General features: G+C 50.4%; 1 protein-coding gene across 3 annotated transcripts in view; it reads right to left on the bottom strand.

The window, feature by feature from the left end:
* GRK5 (G protein-coupled receptor kinase 5) overlaps positions 1-20,970 on the bottom strand; it is a 232,014-nt gene that overhangs the window by 52,705 nt on the left and 158,339 nt on the right. For all 3 annotated transcript variants that reach the window (XM_070780926.1, XM_070780927.1, XM_070780925.1), the window contains exons 3-4: positions 19,481-19,593; positions 3,114-3,191 (exon numbers count right to left, since the gene is read on the bottom strand). In XM_070780926.1, coding sequence (XP_070637027.1) covers positions 3,114-3,191; positions 19,481-19,593 — 191 coding nt within the window. The remainder of the gene's footprint in view (positions 1-3,113; positions 3,192-19,480; positions 19,594-20,970) is intronic.

The raw sequence follows: 20,970 nt of genomic DNA, 5'->3' as shown, positions 1-20,970 counted from the left end.
CACGTGAAACTTTGGTTCAGCTGCATCAACTTTCAGAAACCTTCCTGGCTCACCCAGGCTGGCCCAGGACAGCGTCCCCCCGGCCTCCCTCACTTCCCTGTGCGCTGTCCACCACTGCTCTTGTCAGACCGCATTCGGCCCGTCTGGTGATGTGCTGTCGCCCCCTCTGTAAGGGGGGCTCCTCAGAACCCAGCCTCTGGGGCTGTGGAAGCACCAACCCCAGAGACCTGCAGAAGCACAACAGAGCAGCAGGTAGGAGCGACGGCTTCTGACCAGAGGCAGAGGAGACTCTGTGCGATGGAGCAGACACAGAAGGAGAAAGATAAGAGTCGGCGGAGCGCCTTCCAGGTCGGAGGCCTTGCCAGGAACAGCTCGGACAAAGGTGACCAGGTGGGCATGTAAAGATGGGACTGGGAGGTGGCGGCTGGAGCTCCCAGCCTGGGGGCTCTGGGAGCGAAAGCTGGAGGCCAGGTCCTGAAGACCCCTGGAGGCGTTTTGCAGCCCCAGACGTATTCAGCAGGATGTGAAATTATGAGGCGGGGAGGGGAAGTCTGGGAAATGCTTTGTTATCAGTTGAGCTGGTTTCTTTACCTCTCAAGAGCCTTTAATGTGCTCACACACCGGGTAAATCTTTACAAGGGAGAGATGCGGGGAAAAGTCATGTCCACAAGTAACTGACCACAGACGTGTTTTTTTCACAGTTCAGTTCAGTCGCTCCGTCGTTTCTGACTCTTTGCAACCTCGTGGACTGCAGCACGCCAGGCCTCCCTACTCAAACTCATGTCCATTGGGTCGGTGATGGTCGGTTTTTTTTTCACAGATCCTCTCAAATGATCAGTGTCCATCATTGTTTAGTAGCTGAGTCATGTCCAACTCTGCGACCCCATGGACTGTAGCCGGTCAGGCTCCTCAGCCCATGGGATTCTCCAGACGAGAATCCTGCAGTGGGTTGCCATGCCGTCCTCCAGGGCATCTTCCCAACCCAGGAATCAGTCGTGTGTCTCCTGCATTGGCAGGAGGACTCTTTACCGCTGAGCCACCAGGAAAGCCCCGTCTACCCTTTGGAAAATGCTGCTTGGAGCCGAGACATGAGTTGCACCTTGAGGAGGACTGTGAGGTAAAGACTATCTGTGTTTGAGGACAAGGGTCCTGGGGGTCATTCGGAGGCCTCAGAGCTGGGGCTTCAGCCACATGGCTCCTCTCCCAGCTGCTGGGGCATCTGCAGCCCCGAGAAGGAACACAGGCTCCTGCGAGAGTGACTGCAGGAAGGACCTGGCCGGCAGCGCAAAATTTATTATAGGAAAACAGTCAACCCCCAGACCACTTGGGCCACCTCCCCCAGGCCCCTGGGCCATACCATATGGTGTGGTTTAAATTTCTAAAATTGAAGAGTACTTAAGGAAAAAATGTTGGCAAGCTCTGAGCACTTGTAAAACCTTCTGAGCTGAGGGGGAGGCTGGGCCCCATCCCTCCAGGAGACATAGGCAGTGCGCAGCAGGGGCAGCGAGGTCTGGGGGGCCCAGACCGGGGTCCAAGAGCAGAGGCTTCTGGTCAAGGCTGGCCAGTGGGGAGACAGGGAAGTGACCCCCTGCAGTAGCCCTAGGATGAGCTGAAGGAGCCAGAAGGCCAGCCAAGGAACCACCTCATCTTCAGCAAAGATCCCAGCCAGACCAGCAGATGTGGGGGTAGGGTCGGGGGGTCACTGGGGGTGGGGTAGGGGTCACTGGTGAGATGGGGTGCAGACACTCTCTGTACTGCTGTCTAAGCGTCTGGATGAAGTTTGTGTAGTGAGCTGGGTCCTCAGGTCTGTCCCTGCAGATGGAGCAGGCAGTTGGGTGTGCCCAGGGCCACGCCTTGTACAGAGAGAGCCAGCCCTGTCCAGCATCTGAAAGAGCTGATGAACATGAATCCTCTTGCTTCTGAAAAGTGCAAAGGCCCTGGGGTGGCCTGCCATTCCATTAAGAGGCATGTAGGATTACGATGGAAGCAGAAGCAGAGAAACAGCGGAGGGAAGTAACAGGGGTGCTGGCTCAGCAGAAGCAGGAGGAAGTGCCACAGGGGCCAACCTTGGGGTGGGGCTGGGCCCGTGGCCCGCAGGCCAGCACAGCTGCTCCAGGCGAGGGCTCAGTGCAGCCCGAGGGGCCCGCATCACTGCATGGGCCCCTGGGACCTGTCTAATATCACCGGGGGCAGCGAGGCTTGAGGTGGGACCAGAACTGCCAAGGACCCCTGGGACACCTGCTGAGAACAACGAGGTGGGGCTTATCCTCCTCCTCAAGGGACTTCCAAGCTGTGTGGATAAAATGTATAAAACTGTGCAGAAGAATCCATAAGTGCAGGGAGGGGAGGAGGCCTGGTTGTCAACTCAGAAAGAGCTACTGTGGGTTTAACCCCCTTGTGAATGCCTTCACCAGTAGATGCAGGGGAGGGCAGGTGTTCAGTGGCCCACTTGTCATAGGAGGAGCTGCTGTGTGAACTGGATTCCTTCTGTTCACAGTCCTACCTCTGTCTCCTGACCGGAAGTCAAAACCTGAGTGGCTGCGGCAGCCCTGATTTGCCGCCTCCAGCGTCAGGGCCACCATGAATTCGAACAGGCCATGGGTGTGGCCCCATGCCCCAGGGGAGGTCAGGGTGGCCCCTCGCCCTCCAGCTTACCCCAGAGCGCTTCAGAATACTCAGCACTCTGCTGTGTTCAGCCAGTGTTACCTCTGCCCACTCAGCTTCAGCCAGGCCCTCCTCCTAAGCACTCTTGGGCCCTTCCTGGTCACACCAACCTCTCAGCCCTTTCTTCTGGGTACTCTGACCCCTGCCTCAGTTGAGCCTTCACCTGTCCCGCCACAAATGCCTGGGCATGAGCAGAGGGCAGCAAGAGTGCCCCTGGAGGGGACTGGGCCCCCAAGAAGCAGGCCTCCCCACTGCAGGCCTACTCTGGCCTGGACCACCTGCGCTGGCCCTGCCAGGCTTGGGTACCTCTGAAGAGGATAAAAATTCTGAATCTGGAGACCAATGGCATCCCTGGCTGGGTGCTCCCCACTGGCCTAGCACAGACCTGGGGGCCCATATTCCTGCATAAGGCCTCCCACTCCTGCTGTGGGGTTTGGGTAGCCTCTTACCTTTGGGGTGAGGTACTTGGTCATAATTTCCTTCCCTTTTTCTCCCAGTTTTTCATCTGGAGTAACTTCATATTCTGCCTAAAAGAGAAGAAGGAAAAGAACAATAAGAGATTTGCTCATGAGCTTCTTAAAACTGTAGAACCTTAGAGGCCCCTGGAGAAGACACCCTGGAGGTCACGTGACCGAACTCCTTCTTCGGCAGGACAGGGAGTGAGGCCCAGAGAAGGGAGGGGCCCTGGTGTCCAGTCCAGCTGGCTCAGCTCCACTGTGGACACGTGCTCAGAACAGCGGCAGCACACTAGTCACTGGGGAGCCAACGCTGGTGCTCGGACCCCGCCCCACACCCACAGAGTCAGACCCTCTGGTGATGGGGTCAAGCATCCAGGCAGCTGGTGGGGAGAACCACAAGCTTAGGAAAATCAAAAGAAGCTGCTGGAAATTAACTAGAGCCGGCAAACTGGAAGGCCCTCAAGAGGCTGCCTGAGGTCACTCAGACCTTACATGCTACATGACCTTGGACAGTTTCCTCAACCGCCATACAATGAAGCTGGAAAAAACGCCTATGTATAGGGCGATTGTGCAGAGAAAACAAGACAAATCTGGGCACATAATAAATACTCAATTAACGGCTGCTCTATTTACCACCATTGCAATTACCACACCTTGTAAGAGAAGACAATAATATGCATGCTATAACTTTGACAGTTTTTCAGTTTACAAAGGGAACACACAGAGATTTTTCAGATATTCTTATATGAACCGTATTTAAGCCCAGGTAGTGATACGATGGTACAGAACCTGCCTGCTGATGCAGGAGACATGGGTTTGATCCCTGGGTCAGGAAGATCCCCTGGAGAAGGGAATGGCAATCCACTCCAGTATTCTTGCCTGGAGAATTCCATGGACAGAGGAGCCTGGTGGGCTACAGTCCACAGGGTCACAAAGAGTCGAACACGACTAAGAGACTGAGCTCACAGTGACACAGAAGGCAGGCTGCAATCACATGCCTTCACCCACATACAAAGAGCAGGGCGTTTAGCAGAGTTGCCCAGGGTCAGTGGTGGGGAAGCAGCAGGGCTGGAACATGGACCTCCAAGCCCGGACCCCTTTCACAACACCAAGGAATTTAGGACCCAGATCGCTGACCATGCCAGTGGGGTCCAGGCTCTGTAGAAGCGAGGCTTCGAAAGACGGGCCATTTTATTCTCCCTGACCCCACGTGAGGCTCCTCCACAGGCACTTGATCCACTTGCCAAGAGGATAAAAGGCTGCCTCGACTTAATGAAAAGCCTGGTGAGCTTGCCTTTCTCATTTCAACAAGGGAACTAATTGCAAATTGTTTATAACTGGTTCCAAATCTGCCACCCAAGGATTTGTCAGCCTCCATCCAAAAGTGCAGCTATTTCCAAAGAGACAGGAAGTGACACCAGCACAGAGGGTCTGAAACTCCTTTCCCGGCCACCTCACTGTAGAGTTAGACCCCAGTACTCACCCCCACCCCCACCCCCGGGCGAGTTCAAAGCAGACTCTCAGTGTCTAGAGTCCGGTTTCTCACCAGTCCAGTCAGGAAGACCCTCCTGGGCTGGAGCTACACCTCTCTGTGGCAGAGGGTTCTAGAACACAGCTGCCCACCTATCTTCCATGGGGGGCAGAGAGATGCTCCCAGTATCCAGCTGCCCTGGGAACCCCGCCTGGTGGTCTGGCTCTGTGGGAATTTACCCAGACTGCTTTGCAGGGCCCAGGCCACAGGCAAATGGCCGCCTACCTTTTGGGGGGTAACTCAATCCCATGCAGAACCCTGGATTTGCACCGTCCCAAAATACCTCTGCGAAGGCGGCTCTATTTAACCAAACGGAGGTCTGAGGCTCACTAATCAGCCTCAATAGCCAGCTGAAAATATTATTGCTCTGGGTACTAAAACCCACGTTAAAAAAAATAACAACACTTTCAGGTCAGCTGCCTCCCAGCAGAGGCCCGGCCGGGCAGCTGGGCGCCAGGGTTCCACAGGGAGGCAGCCGGGAGCACGCCGGGACAGGCCTCCCCAGCCCGGGATCAAAAGGCCTTTCTTTGAGAGTCCATGTCAGGTCACCACCTCCTGAAGAGCATTTGTGCTGGGAGGCAGAAAACCAACAGAAGGCTTCCAGCTGGGCTTTCCGCACCGATTAAGTCACCTGGAGTGACAGGCCATGTCTCCACTGTGACCCCCGAGAGGGGCTCCTGGGGGACCCGTCCTGAGAGGCCACCTACGGAGAAAAACACCCCGGCCGGGCAGCGCTCAGGGCGATCACATGGGCCGGAGGCGGGGACCACCGGGAATCCGCTCCTGCGGGAGCACCCTTGCCCAGGTGGTGGGCAAAAGCTGCCGGAATCAGCTGCAGCCAGAAAACAGAAGCAGCAAATAAGAAGTTCGGTTGGCCAGTGCTCTGTGACGACCTCAGAGAGGTGGGATGGGGTGGGAGGCGGGAGGGCGGTTCCAGAGGGAGGCGACACATGTATGCCTGTGGCTGATGCGTGCTGAGCTACGGCAGAAACCAACACAACATTGTAAGGCAATACCCTCCAATTAAAAATAAATAAATTAAAAGAAGTTGGGTTGGGCCAACAGCCTAGAATTTTACAATTGGAAATGGCAGACAGTGACTTCAGTGAACAGAGAGGTAAACGACATGCCAAGAGGACCTGTGACGTCCATCCATAGGAGTTCCCTCCAACAAGAGGGGTGGGCTTATCCCCACCCCCGCCCCCAACAGAGGGGACACACACGGTCCTCCCTGCTGTGTTGCCCACTTGAAACTTTCTCCTGCCCTGGGCTCAGCCCTAACGGCCAGAGCGCCAAAGAGCTCCTTGCCAATCCACTCGGAGAACACTTCTCTTCCCCAGATACATCCACGGTGCCAACCGAGGGAGGCATTTAATGAGCCTTCTCTCCGCACGGTGATTTATGCCAAACACAGGAATGGGCTTTGGGGAGGAGATGCTGTAACACAAAGCGCAAAATACGACATTGAGTTCAAGGCAAAAAGAATTATTTATATATCTGTGCCTGCCAAGAGGGTATAAACATCTGTGTACATCCTAGTTTATAAAGCCAATATTTCATCCTCTTGGCAGGCTCTAATTGCATCATCCATCTCAGAAAATGCTAATGAAAATATGTCCTCTATTAAACACATTTCTCTCAGATGAGTTTTTAAAAAAACATGAAGATTGCAAACCGGTACAAGGGGCCCTGCCACGTTCTCACAGAAGCCGGCGCTGATTTTTACAGAGAGGAGTCTGAGCAGAATTCCTCTCCACGAGATGTCATCCCCCTCCTCTCGGGAACCCTTCTCCTGCCCTGGCAGGAAGATGAAGTCAGAGAAGCTTTGAGGTCTCGCCACCTCCGGCTTCTGTAATTACCGATGTGGTCAGCTTTTCCAGAGTCTTCGCGGCAGGGACAAGTGACGCGCCCAGCTGGCAAGGCTGCTCCCCGTGGCCCTCTCTGGAGAAACACCCGGCTCCTCCCACACCGGCCTTGGCATCTTGCCGGTGCCAACCCTGGGGGCCAGGGGTTTCCATCTGCCCCTCTGGAGTCACTGCCCACCCCGCTTTGGGACAGAGGAGAGTGAGGATGGGGAGCTCCCTGCCAGTTCCCTCCCTGCCGGGCGCCCAGGCTCCTGCAGCTGCCTTCTCCCACTCCTTCCCGTATGGGCCCCTGTCCCTGCAGAGCTGGAGGCGGCGAAGGCTCGGATGTATCTGCGTACGTAGGCCAGGACTCCGACAACCGCCCTTCATTAAACCCTACTTCATTCACATGTGAGCGAGCCATCCATCTCTGGCCAAGTCCCTCACTGATGCTTGAAAAATCCTTCAGAAGGCTGGCATTGCCTGCCACTTTTCATCAGCCCAGCTAGAATGGAGAAGCTCTACAAACAGGGGTGTCCCTGCACCAGGGTCCCAGGGTCAGATGGGCCTGGTCAGCCTCACAGCCTGTGTCCACCTGGGCAGGCAGAGCCTTCTCAGATCTCTGGCTATCATGTGAGGAGCCCTGTCGGGCCTGGGTCAGGAAGGGGTTCCCTGGCCCAGGGTCAATGGGGCGGGCTCAGAGAAAGAAGGGAAGGAGGAGCGGACCCCTGGCCACGTGGGGTACAGAGGGTGATAGGAGGGATCCCAAGGAGAGGCGGCACCATAGCCACCAAGCTTGAGCGACACATCTGGACAGAGGTGAACTCAGAAAAGTTAGAGAGGGTTCTGACCCTCTCTTGGGGTGGGGGTGGGACGGGGCGGGGGGTGGTTGGCTGACGTGTCTGAGTCCCACAGCGGAGAGCCTGTGCTCTCGCCTCCTGCCCACCAGTCATTCTCCCAGGAGCTCAGCTCTCAGCGGCTCTCTGCCACCCCTTCACCGCTCCTCCTCTGCCCCCAGCCCCCAGCATTCTTCCCCTGTCCTCACTCCCCACAGGGCTCTCAAGGCCATCATGCAAAGGGCTCTCCCTGTTACTCTTTCAATTCTAAGTGAAAAGAACCTCAACCTAGTCTGATTCAGGCACAACTAGAATCTCTGGGTTCCTGAGCTCCGAGGATGGGGTGAACAACCAACTTGTGGGGAAAATGGAAATGCAGCCTGGCCCAGAGCAACAGAACCAGGTATGTGAGCACCTCTGGAACCTACGCTCACAGCGTGTGTGTCTGTGTGTGTATTTGTGGCTGTTTGTGTGTGTGTGTCTGTGTGTGTATGTGTCTGTGTGTATGTGTCTATATGTGTGTGTGTGTCTGTGTGTGTATATATGTCTGTGTGTGTGTCTGTGTCTGTGTGTGTATATGCATGTGTGTATGTGTCTGTGTGTGTCTGTGCATGTGTGTCTCTGTGTATGTCTGTGTGTCTCTGTGTGTATGTCTGTGTCTGCATGTGTCTATGTGTGTGTGTGTCTGTGTGTGTGTGTGTCTGTGTGTGTGTGTGTCTGTGTGTGTGTGTATCTGTGTCTCTGTGTGTGTTGGCCTCATTCTCCCTCGGTGCTGCCTGACTTGCTCCAGTGGCAGGAAACATGGTGCCCAGGTTTTTTATTCTAAGCCTCCTCTACCAGAGAAGGAATTCCCCTCAAGTCAATCAGTTCAGTTCAGTCGCTCAGTCGTGTCCGACTTTTTGCGACCCCATGAATCGCAGTACGCCAGGCCTCCCTGTCCATCACCAACTCCCAGAGTTCACTCAGACTCAACGTCCATTGAGTCAGTGATGCCATCCAGCCATCTTATCCTCTGTCGTCCCCTTTTGCCCCTGCCCCCAATCCCTCCCAGCATCAGAGTCTTTTCCAATGAGTCAACTCTTCGCATGAGGTGGCCAAAGTACTGGAGTTTCAGCTTTAGCATCATTCCTTCCAAAGAACACCCAGGGCTGATCTTTAGGATGGACTGGTTAGATATCCTTGCAGTCCAAGGGACTCTCAAGAGTCTTCTCCAACACCACAGTTCAAAAGCATCAATTCTTTGGCGCTCAGCCTTCTTCACAGTCCAACTCTCACATCCATACATGACCACTGGAAAAACCATAGCCTTGACTAGACAGACCTTTGTTGGCAAAGTAATGTCTCTGCTGTTGAATATGCTATCAAGTTGGTCATAACTTTCCTTCCAAGGAGTAAGCGTCTTTTAATTTCATGGCTGCAGGCACCATCTGCAGTGATTTTGGAGCCCCCAAAAATAAAGTCTGACACTGTTTCCACTGTTTCCCCATCTATTTCCCATGAAGTGATGGGACCAGATGCCATGATCTTCGTTTTCTGAATGTTGAGTTTTAAGCCAACTTTTTCACTCTCCTCTTTCACCTTCATCAAGAGGCTTTTTAGTTCCTCTTCACTTTCTGCCATAGGGTGGTGTCATCTGCATATCTGAGGTTATTGATATTTCTCCCAGCAATCTTGATTCCAGCTTGTGCTTCTTCCAGCCCAGCATTTCTCATGATGTACTCTGCATAGAAGTTAAATAAGCAGGGTGACAATATACAGCCTTGATGTACTCCTTTTCCTATTTGGAACCAGTCTGTTGTTCCATGTCCAGTTCTAACTGTTGCTTCCTGACCTGCATACAAATTTCTCAAGAGACAGATCAGGTGGTCTGGTATTCCCATCTCTTTCAGAATTTTCCACAGTTTATTGTGGTCCACCCAGTCAAAGGCTTTGGCATAGTCAATAAAGCAGAAATAGATGCTTTTCTGGAACTCTCTTGCTTTTTTCATGATCCAGCAGATGTTGGCAATTTGGTCTCTTGTTCCTCTGCCTTTTCTAAAACCAGCTTGAATATCTGGAAGTTCACAGTTCACATATTGCTGAAGCCTGGCTTGGAGAATTTTGAGCACTACTTTACTAGCATGTGAGATGAGTGCAACTGTGCTGTAGTTTGAGCATTCTTTGGCATTGCCTTTCTTTGGGATTGGAATGAAAACTGACCTTTTCCAGTCCTGTGGCCACTGCTGAGTTTTCCAAATGTGCTGGCATATTGAGTGCAGCACTTTCACAGCATCATCTTTCAGGATTTGAAATAGCTCAACTGGAATTCCATCACCTCCACTAGCTTTGTTCGTAGTGATGCTTTCTAAGGCCCACTTGACTTCACATTCCAGGATGTCTGGCTCTAGGTCAGTGATCACACCATCGTGATTGTCTGGGTCGTGAAGATCTTTTTTGTACAGTTCTTCTGTGTATTCTTGCCATCTCTTCTTAATATCTTCTGCTTCTGTTAGGTCCATACCATTTCTGTCCTTCATTGAGCCCATCTTTGCATGAAGTGTTCCCTTGGTATCTCTAATTTTCTTGAAGAGATCTCTAGTCTTTCCCATTCTGTTGTTTTCCTCTATTTCAAGTCAATAAACCCCAGGAAAAGGACTCACTGACCTGCATTGGCTCACAGGCTGTTCCCATCAACTGTGGTCTTCAGGTGACATCACTAAGAACAGAGCAGCTTCTGGAAGAGCTGTGTTCTTTGGGAGTATGGGTGGGGCACCAAGGAGAGAGGACAATCCCACAGATGTCCAATAGATGAACCCAGTTTGTTGTTATTCAGTTGCTAAGTCGCATGGACAGAAGCACGCCCGGCTTTCCTGTGCTTCACCACCTCCCCGAGTTGGCTCAAACTCACATCCACTGAGTTGGTGATGCCATCCAACCAACTCATCCTCTGTCATTCCCTTCTCCTCCTGCCTTCAATCTTTCCCAGCATCAGGGTCTTTTCCAATGAGCAGTCTCTTTGCGTCAGGTGGCCAAAGTATTGGAGCTTCAGCTTCAGCATTAGTCCCTCTAATGAATATTCAGTATTGATTTCCTTTAGAATTGACTGGCTTGATCTCCTTGCAGTCCAAGGGCTCCCATGAGTCTTCTCTAGCACCACAGTTCGAAAGCATCAATTCTTCAATGCTCAGCCTTCTTTATGGTCCAGCTCTCACAACCATACATGACTACTGGAAAAACCATAGATTTGACTACGGTTTTTTTCTTGTAAGTGGTACATTTTCAAGATGACCCTGCTCCCAGGATCTAGCTTCACCAAATGCTCTGTGGGTCTCTACATCTGTCTGAAGGATAACTACCACCATCCCCCTCACTCTCTTGGGAGATCACAGCAGTGATAGAAGGACAAAAACAAATACTGGATATGATTCAAAAATAAGAGAAGCAGAATACTTAGTTCCCCTGGTGAGGAATTTAAGTCATTTTACAACAAAATTTCAGGATAAGATGGCCTATTAATGTCAAGTGATTTTCCATAGTTTTGAGCTAATGAGTATCTTGGAATGACTTCCAGCATTTCCTGATGTGAGATTCCATCTGTTGTAACCTCATATTTGTAGTTGCCAGCCTCTAAGATGGAGACTTTAATCATCTTTGCCTCTTGCTGTTCGTGTTCTTGAGAAGGCTCTTTCCAAACTGAATAGGGCCAACCTGTATAACCACTGAGATACCAGACATATGACAACATGGAAGCTCTGAGACCAGTTTACAAAAGACATTACAGAACTCCTGCTTTCAGTGTATAGGGGACATGGGTTTGATCCCTGGTCCAGGAAGATCCCACATACTGCAGACCAACTATGCCCGTGGGCCATAACTACTGAGCCTGCACTCTAGAGCGTGTGAGCCGCACCTACCGAGCCTATGCGCTGCAACTGCTGAAGCCTGCATGCCTAGAGCCTGGGCTCCAATACAAGAGAAGCCTCCACAATGCGAAGCCTGTGTACTGTAATGAAGAGTAACCCCTTCTTGCCGCAGCTGGAGAAGGCCCTTGTGCAGGAACGAAGACCCAGCACAGACGAAAAAGAGAAGACACTGCAGCGTCTACCATGCTTGCTCCAGGGAAAGCCAGTGCTCTTATGAGGACACTCGAGCAGTCCATGGAGAGGCTCACATGGAAGACAGCTGAGGCCTCCAGCCAACAGCCAGCACCAACATGCCACCCACGTGCACAAGCCTGGAAACAGATCAAGCCTTCAGACAACTTGCAGCCCCAGCCAACACCCTGATGTAACCTTTAAAGAGACCTTGAGCCAGTAGCACCTTGGTCAACCATTCCCACATCCTTGACCCAGAGAAACCATGAGATAATAAATGCTTGTTATTTCAAGCTGTTAAGTTATAGATAATTTCTTCCCAGCAACAGATAATGAATATTTGATAGGTATTTGAACTTGTAGTTCATTAAAAAATGCCCTTTGTTGCTTTTTCAATCTTCTGTTTAATTGGAAAGCTAGCTCCGTAAGGGCAGGAACTTCCTTCTGCTCACTCCATAGTCTCCAGCTGCTAGAACAGAGTGTGATATATCGAAGACATCTCATAAATGTGTGTTGAGTATGGTTGTGGATGCATGCTTAGCTGCTTCATTTGTGTCCGACTCTTTGTGACCCCATGGACTGTAGCCCTCCAAGCTCCTCTGTCCATGGAATTCTCCTGGCAAGAATACTGGAGTGGATTGCCATGCCCTCCTCCAGGGGATTTTCCCTACTCAGGGATTGAACCTGCGTTTCTTATGTCTCCTGTATTGGCAGGCAGGTTGTTTACCATTAGTGCCACCCGGGAAGCCCAAATATGGTTGAGTATCTGCCAAACCTCCCCTAACTCCAAAGAGCAGAGACCTGAAAACTTTAAGTCCCACCCAAGCTTGGAGACTAGAAGGTTTCAAATGGGATGGGATGCCATCAAGCCTCTGAGAAAACAATTTAGAGAAGTATGTCAGTCTCTAAGGGGTCCATGGCGAGACCCTACTGGTCTTGAAGCCAAATCTACTCAAAGCCTTGACTTGGGTACTTGGGTCACTGAACCCATTTCTCTGCAGGAGGGCGATGGGGGAGTCCTTCTCAGGCTCCCAGAAGCTGCTCAATAACCAAGACTAAGAGCCAAATCATTCTTGTGTCTGATGAATGACGCACAAACAGTTCCACTGACCCGGATCACCCAGGCCCCATGTTAAAACAGCCCATGTCTTCTGCTCAACCTGAGAATCTCAGACGTTAGGACTGTGCAGCAAGCAGTCTTTCCTGGGCGGCGACGTCAGAGCCGACAAGGACAGGTTATTTTTCATCGAACTCCACTCGGTAGAAATTCAGCCTAGATGTGGGGAACGGTGTGGATTTCCCTGGCTGAGCCAGGAGCACTGGAGGGGCGTGCTCCCCTAATGACACCACCACCTCCTCCCTCCTCGGAGTTCCAGTCAGGATGGAAGGAAAAAAAAAGGTATTTCAGATGAGCATTTCGCCAGCCCTGGAAAACTCAATAAAGTCTTCATGCGTAAAAGAGGTGTGCCAAAGGCTGGTCATTTGACGTCAGGATGGGCGATGAAAGGTCCTGCTAATTCCCAGAGATGCAGACACAAATTCGAGGGGATGGAGGAGCCTCTGATGAGTGGTGGTGTCATTAAGGCGTATGTAAAGAGCATGTGTCGCATCCACCCAGGGAGCCAGACTCGTGTTTCCTTTCCAAAAGAGAGCTCTTGGTACAGGCCCAGCAACACAGAACGTCTGCACGACCAGAATGAAAATAGGCATCCATTGGATTTTTTCCCCCTTCTTCTCAAGCTGACTGTAAGAGTCTAACAAGACACGTGGCTGGAAAATTCCACTGGCTCCTGGGTTTAGCCTTGCCCTGCTCTGCCTCATCAACTCTCCAGACAGATCCCAAAGCTGCTGATGCCTCATCTTTTCCAAACGGGGAGGAGCCTTGGTCCCAGGCTCACACTTTGGTCCTCGGCTCCTCCATCCACGTTCATCTCCTTGGTGAGCACATCTAGTCTGTGGCTGTAAGTGCCAGCTATAGGCTGGTACTCCCAGTTTGCTATTTCCAGCCCAGGCCTTTCTCACAAACTCGACTTTAACACCCACCACCCCTCCCACATCTCTGCTGGGCTGTCTGGTAGACATCAGAAGCTGTGTCCCAGATGAAGCTCCTGACCTTCCCCCAAACAAGCCTCCCACAGCCTTACCCTCACTCCATCTTTCCACTGGTTCAGGTCAACACTTGGAAGTCATCCCCAACTCTTGTCTCTCACCCTCAGGGCATTAGAAAATACTGTTAACTCTGGTTCAGAACATGCTCCAATCCGACTGGGTGTCAACCACCAGCTCTCACCCATCAGCGCTCCCCACTCTGACCCTGGCCCACTGTAGCCTCTTCCCGACACAGAAGCCAGAGGGAAACTTTCAAAACCAAAATCAGGGAATTCCCTGGCAGTCCAGCAGTTAGGATTCTATGCTCTCACTTCCAAGGTCCTGGGTTCAATCCCTGGCCAGGGAACTAAGAGCCTATAAGCTGCGTGGTGTGGCCAAAAAATTAAAAAATAAAGTAAAAACCTAAATCAGACCATGACACTGTTCTGCTCAAAAACGTTCCAGTGCCCACCCCCCACGTCAAAGTTCTCTAATGGTACAAGGGCTTGCACGATTGTCACGTCCCCTAGACCCTTCTGCCCCTGCTCCCTCTACTCCAGCCACGGACATCAGATCCCAGTGGGTCTTGTGCATCAATTACTTGTCAGTTGCAGCGCTATAAGCACCCAGAGATGAGAGCTATCCAGTTAGTGGAGGAGGCAGGCAGACAGATAATGCCTGACTCGCTATATACATGGCTCCTGTGACATGCCACACACTGCCCTGAGCAGTACAAACACATTCGGTCCCTCCTCAGCGCATCTGCCACCATCAGGTACAACTATGTCCCCTCTTACAGATAAAAAGATGAGGCACAAAGGGGTCAGACACCTGCCCGCAGTCTCCCTGGCAGCTGAGGGGGTGCCAGCATGGCACCGTGGTCTGTCTCAGGAGCCAGCTCGCTCATGATGCACTATTCTGCCAGCACCGAGCTCTAATGAGGCTCAGATGTGTGTCAAAGCAACACCTCCAGCAGAGGGCACTCGGGAAGAGAGGGGGTGGACAGGGGAGGTTTCTGAGAGCAGAGGACAGGGGGGGACAAGCTGGCATTCACCAGGCAGAGGTCCTGGGAGGCCTTTCAGGTAGCGAGAGGGAGGGAGGCAGGGCTGAGACGCTTCAACCAGCTTGGCAAGTCAGAGCCACCAGAAGCAGGTTGGGGCCAGAATGCAGGTCTCAAGAAAGACCCAGGAAAAGCTATGCATGAAAGGCAGGGGCCTGTTAGTGGAAGGTCTAGTAAGTCAGCCTCAAAATGTGTAATTTGTCCTAGATGTCAACGTTTCCCGACCCTGAACATTTACAGAGTGCTGTGCTGCGCTGTGCTAAGTCGCTTCAGTTGTGTTCGACTCTTTGAGACGCTATGGACTGTAACCCGCCAGGCTCCTCTGTTCATGGGAGTCTCCAGGCAAGAATACTGGAGTGGGTTGCCACGCCCTCCTCCAGGGGATCTTCCTGACCCAGGGATCCACATCTCTTACATCTCCTGGCTTGGCAGGTGGGTTCTTAACCACGAGGCCCACCTGGGAAGCCCAAGTACTGTCCTAGGAGATGTGAAAATTACCATTGTCTACTATCTCCTTCATGGACCACTGCCGTGTTGTGGCAAAGGGGCTTGGGTAACTGAATGAAGCTATGAGCCATGTCACGAAGGGCCACCTGAGACAGATGGGTCACAGTGTAGAGCTCTGATGAAACATGGTCCACTGGAGGAGTGAATGGCAAACCACTCCAGTATTCTTGCCAGGAGAACCCCATGAACTACATGCAAACTCCGGGAGATAGTGAAGGACAGGGGAGACTGGTATGCTGTAGTCCAGGGGTCTGCTACAAACAACGGCCCATTCAAACAATGGTAGATAATGAGCACCCCTAAGTGCCAAACTGTAGACTCCAAGTACCATTTCCCAGTAAAAGAAACCAGGGATCCTTGGAGAAATGACAAACTCTAGGTGTAGGGCAGGAAGCATACAAGAGGAGCCCAGAACATCACATCAGACGACATGATGGCTACCAGCAGCCACTGGGGTCCTCTCAAGGGCTCAGAAGCCAGCCTGAGGGGCTCCCACAGGCCAACAATGAAACCATGGAGCACCACTGCATCAAAATGCCCCACATTTAAGTCCGTGCATTAAAACTCTAATTGATTACTACTGTTGGAGGATGCCAGTGAACCAATTAGGTACTTTGAAAACACACGAATACAAGAAAAGAATCAAGCACTCCCTATATGAACTTTACTATGAGGTAACCAAACAGTAGAGAGAGGAATACCAGACCACCTGACCTGCTTCCTGAGAAATCTGTATGCAGGTCAAGAAGCAACAGTTAGAACTGGATATGGGACAACAGGCTGGTTCCAAATTGGGAAAGGAGTGCGTCAAGGTTGTATATTGTCACCCTGCTTCTTTAATGTATATGCAGAGTACATCACGTGAAATGCCAGGCTGGATGAATCACAAGCTGGAATCAAGATTTCCGGGAAAAATATAATAACCTCAGATACACGGATGAGACCACCCTTATGGCAGAAAGCAAAGAACTAAAGAGCCTCTTGATGAAAGTAAAAGAGGAAAGTCAAAAAATTGGCTTAAAACTCAACATTCAGAAAACTAAGATCATGGCACCCAGTCCCATCATTTCATGGCAACCAAATGGGAAAACAGAGGAAACAGTGAGACTTTATTTTTCTGGGCTCCAAAATCACAGCAGATGGTGATTGCAGCCATGAAATTAAAAGACGCTTGCTCCTTGGAAGAAAAGCTATGACCAACCTAGACAGCATATTAAAAAGCAGACATTACTTTGCCAACAAAGGTCTGTCTAGTCAAAGCTATGGTTTTTCCAGTAGTCATGTATGGATGTGAGAGTTGAACTATAAAGAAAGCTGAGCACTGAAGGATTGATGCTTTTGAACTGTGGTGTTGGAGAAGACTTCTGAGAGTCCCTTGGACAGCAAGGAGATCCAACCAGTCCATCCTAAAGGAGATCAGTTCCAAATATTCAATGGAAGGACTGATGCGGACGCTAAAGCTCCAATACTTTGGCCACCTGAAGAACCAACTCATTGGAAAAGATCCTGATGCTGGGAAAGACTGAAGGCAGGAGGAGAAGGGGACGACAGAGGATGAGATGGTTGGATGACATCACCGACTCGATGGAATGAGTTTGAGTAAGCTCCGGGAGTTGGTGATGGACAGGGAAGCCTGGCGTGCTGCAGTCCATGGGGATGCCATTAGTTGCATTCAGTTGCTCAGACACGACTGAGCGACTAAACTGAACTGACTGAACCAAACAGTAATGAAAAGGAAGTATTTTTCAGTGAGCAAAGGAAGAAGGAATGATAGAATGTTGCTATGTCACAACCCTTAATTAATCAATAGATTTGGATATTGAATATCAATGGCTACTGCCATCTCAAAAAGACACCAGATATCATAAGCTCCCTAGCAGAAGAGCATGAAACCACTTATGAAGTCAGCTCCCAACCACTGCCAGAGTGAAATTGAATCTGACAAATTTCTGAAGTCAATGAGCAACTTACAAGAAATACAGAGGAACCTATCAAATGACACATGAGGGTGAGAACACAACACTCAGACCACGGGACGCCCTTGGATGTGGTTATAAACTGTGAAGAGATGCATTTGCAAAAAGCATGAGAAAATCAGAAATTTGAACACTGAGGAGTATTTGATGATAGTAAGGAATTATTACTTTTTAGCTGTGCTAATGGTACTGTGGTTTTTTTGGCTAAGGAGCCCTCATCATTTAGTGACACATACTGACATGTTCATGGATGAAATGACAGAAATGAGATCAGCTGCAAAATGCCACAGGGTGGGGGGTGTGGGGAGGATGTGGGTGAAACAAGATTGGCCTTGAGTCTGTAACTATTGAAGCAGGTGAAGAGTGCATGGGGGTTCATTATACCATTCTGTAGACTTCTACTTTTTATAGCTTGAAATTTTCCATAATAAAAAGTTATGAAAATACTTGGCCCCATCCCCAGAGATTCAAATTAATGAGTCTGGGCTTCAGTTCAGGCACTGATTATTTTTTTAAGGCTCCCCAGGTGTTTCTACTGCTCAGTTGAGGTTGGGAACGATTGCAATCACTGGCATGGAGACCAGGACAGGCTGTGGAGGGAAGGGAGCTGGGCCGGGAGAGGTCAAGGGACCAGGCACATGGTCCTTGATCTGGTTGGTAAAGAATGATAAGAGGGCGGGGTCCAGGACAATGCAAAGATTTCACATGTGGGTGATGGTGGGGTCACTGAAACAGGGAACGTGTCAGGGCTAGTAGTATGGGGGACCTGGGGGAAGGTGCTGAGTTAGTTTTAGGTGTTGACTTTGAGGGGCCCATGTGACTGTCAGTGAGATGTTCAGTGGACAGTTTGGCCAGTGGGTCTAGAGATCCACACTGAGACCCTAAAGCAGATACACAAACTTGGGCCCCATCGTGCTGTCCCCCAAACCAAGCCAGAGGTCAGGATGGCTGCAGCCAATGACGGCATTAGGGCCTCTAGGTAACAACAGCATCTCCACACCCTGCCTTGGAAAGGGGGGCCCAGATGACCCCATTCCTTTCACGACTGACCATGATTCATCCTTCATCTCCCTACTCCTTGTCCACTTTCCTTGGATAGACTCCCTAGGCCCAGGGTGAGGTGCCCTAACCTCCTGAGCACGTGCCAAGGAACTCCTGCATGTTCATATGTCCTGTTCTAAAAGCTCACGCAGATTAATCAACATGTTTTTAGTTTGTTTTTTTTTTTTAAATTGAAGTATAGGCGATTTACAATGTTTCGGTGAAGAGAAATGATTTCCTTATATATACACTCACACACATTTTTTTTTTTCAGATTCTTTTCAATTATAGGTTATATATGCTACACAGTAGGTCTTTGTGTTTATCTGTTTTATATAGGGTAGTATGTATCTGATAATCCCGAATTCCCAGTTAATCCCTGGTCACTGGAACAGGGATCACATCAGGGCTGGTAGTCCGGGGGACCTGGGGAAAGATGCTGGTGGTGGTTTAGTCACTAAGTTGTGTCTGACCGTTTGTGACCCCATAGACTATAGTCGTCCAGGCTCCTCTGTCCGTGGGATTTTTCAGGCAAGAATGCTGGAGTGGGTCAACATTTCCTTCTTCAGAGGGTCTTCCCGACCCAAGGATCGAGCCCCCATCTCCTGCATTGCAGGTGGATTCTTTACAGACTGAACCACCAGGGAAGAAACCATATACAGTAGCATGTATCTATTAATACCAAACTCCCAGTTTATCCCTTCCCCGCCTTTCCCCCTTGATAACCACCAAGTTTGTTTTCTATGTCCATGAGTATACTTGTTTTGTTAATAAGTTCATTCTATATATTTTTTTTAGATTCTACATATAATTGGTATTATATGGTATTTGTCTTTCTGACTTTCTTCACTTAGCATGATAATCTCTAGGTCCATCCCTGTTGCAGCAAATGGCATTATTGCATTCTTTTTAATGGCTAATCCAGCATTTATCTGTAACTATTGAACTGTAGTCTGTAACTATGTAACTGTTGAACAAATGAGTGACCAGTACATCTGAAGGAAGACCCCATGGCGTTAGTCATGTCTGGGTATGCCAGTAGACAGCACAGCCAGCAGCTGACAGATCACTTCGAAATAGTCAACACATGTTCCTCCCACAAATACTGAGTGCTGTATGGGCCAGGCATAATGCCAGGCAGGCGTGAACTGCAAGCCCAGGGTCCTGGCCCCAGGGAGCTTGCATTCTAGTGAAGAAGCAGATGGTAAACAAGTGTACAAACAAACACAGCAGGTGATGACCTGGAGACAAGTCTGCATTCTCAAAGTCTGCACTGGCAGCTTCTTTGGCGACAAGGTTATTCTTCATCCATCTAAGTCACAAGTCTTTATCCTTCCCCTGGACAAAAACCATCGCTGATCACAGAGGACCAGAAGCTCCCAGCTCAGGAGCAGGGACTTACCACCGAGTCCAGGAACTGAATGTAGGACTCCAGCCCAGGTCTGGTTTCGCAGAACTGCCGGAAAAGCAGCCTCCCGACTGGCTGTTTGTCACATAAACTGCAGTAATCTCGGTCTGGAGAAAAGAAAAGAAGAATACGGTGAGACCCAGAGAGGGCCAGGCAGAGCCATCAACCCGCGTCTGGATCCTCATCCCAGATGGATGCAGCAAGGTGACTGGCAAACTCTCAGGACCCCTTACTCATCTCCAGGCTCTGCAGACTCAGAGGGTCAAGGTCAGGGTAGAAAAGGGGGCCAGTTAATACCTCGCCTCTACTCTCCAGTCCACTCCCTGTTTAATGCCCTGAATTCTGTGTGGACATGCTAGCAGTTCCTGGCACTATGACTGCATCCCTAGCTGGCTGATTAGCATGTCACATTCGTTGGTTACAGTCACTGGATAAGGGTGCCAAGCATGCAACCCAAGCCACGAAAACCCACATGAGCCACAGATGTTGCTTGGGCACGCTAAGCCTCTTTTCCTCTGGTGCTGGGGTACATGGGTGTGAGGCCAGGGTCTGCTGCAGAGATCTTGATACTGCACAACAAGCTGCTGTGAGGACGACATTCACATGGAGAGGAGGTCAGAGCTGGGAAAATTATGAGTAGGTGCTCTGGTGAAGTCATGAATCTGGATCACACTATGCCTGCAACCTGCAGCCCAAACCACATCTGAAAAGCTTATTTATGAGCATTGTTTAGGACAATTTGAAAAACTTTTAAAATGACTTATAATTCAAAACATTCTAATGAATGCAGTTAAAAAAAAAACTCATATTTGCCCAACTGAAGCAAAGCCCAGTCTTAGAGTCCTTCACATTGTGAAAACCCTGCATTTTTCAGCTAAGGAGCTAGAGGCACAGAGGCAGGCAGTAACCAGTCTTCAGCTATTGAGTAGCCAAGAGAATTCTGAAGAATAAAGACAGTGTAAGGCTCAAAGCCAGAGGCCTGGAGACCAGGGTTCTAGCCAGAGACCTGCTGTGTGACTGCAAGCAACACATCTACCACCGCTGGGCGTTAGTCTTCCTCTGTAAAATGAAGATGCACGTTGGAGGGAAGATGGGAGGGTCCCTTCTGGCTCTTTCTGCAACGACTCCGCAAGAGGCTTTCTCTGGCCAGAAAGATGCTCCAAGGTTTTGCTGAGACACCCTGCCTTGGATCCCCTAGAGCACTGAAAATGAGCCCCTTGATTCTGCAGCTGCACCAGGAAAAGTCAGGTGACCCTGTAAGGAAACCAGGAAGAGGGTGAAGTAGACCTCATCAGGAGAGCCATGCAGAAGGAAGGAAAGACTAGATCCTTGCCAAGTGCAGAGGAGGAACCAGGACAACCGTTCCTTTAGAGGGGGTTTCCCTGGTGATATGAAACACAAGAAGATGGGAAGAAAACCATCACGCCCACTCACTTTCATACCCAAAGAGTTTATCCACAGGAGGTACAGCCATTACTTGAAGG

The sequence above is a fragment of the Bos indicus genome, chromosome 26, assembly GCF_029378745.1.
Source record: "Bos indicus isolate NIAB-ARS_2022 breed Sahiwal x Tharparkar chromosome 26, NIAB-ARS_B.indTharparkar_mat_pri_1.0, whole genome shotgun sequence".
Taxonomy (NCBI): domain Eukaryota; kingdom Metazoa; phylum Chordata; class Mammalia; order Artiodactyla; family Bovidae; genus Bos; species Bos indicus.
The sequence above is the reverse complement of the archived record's forward strand: the minus strand, read 5'-3'. Positions and strand labels throughout refer to the sequence as shown.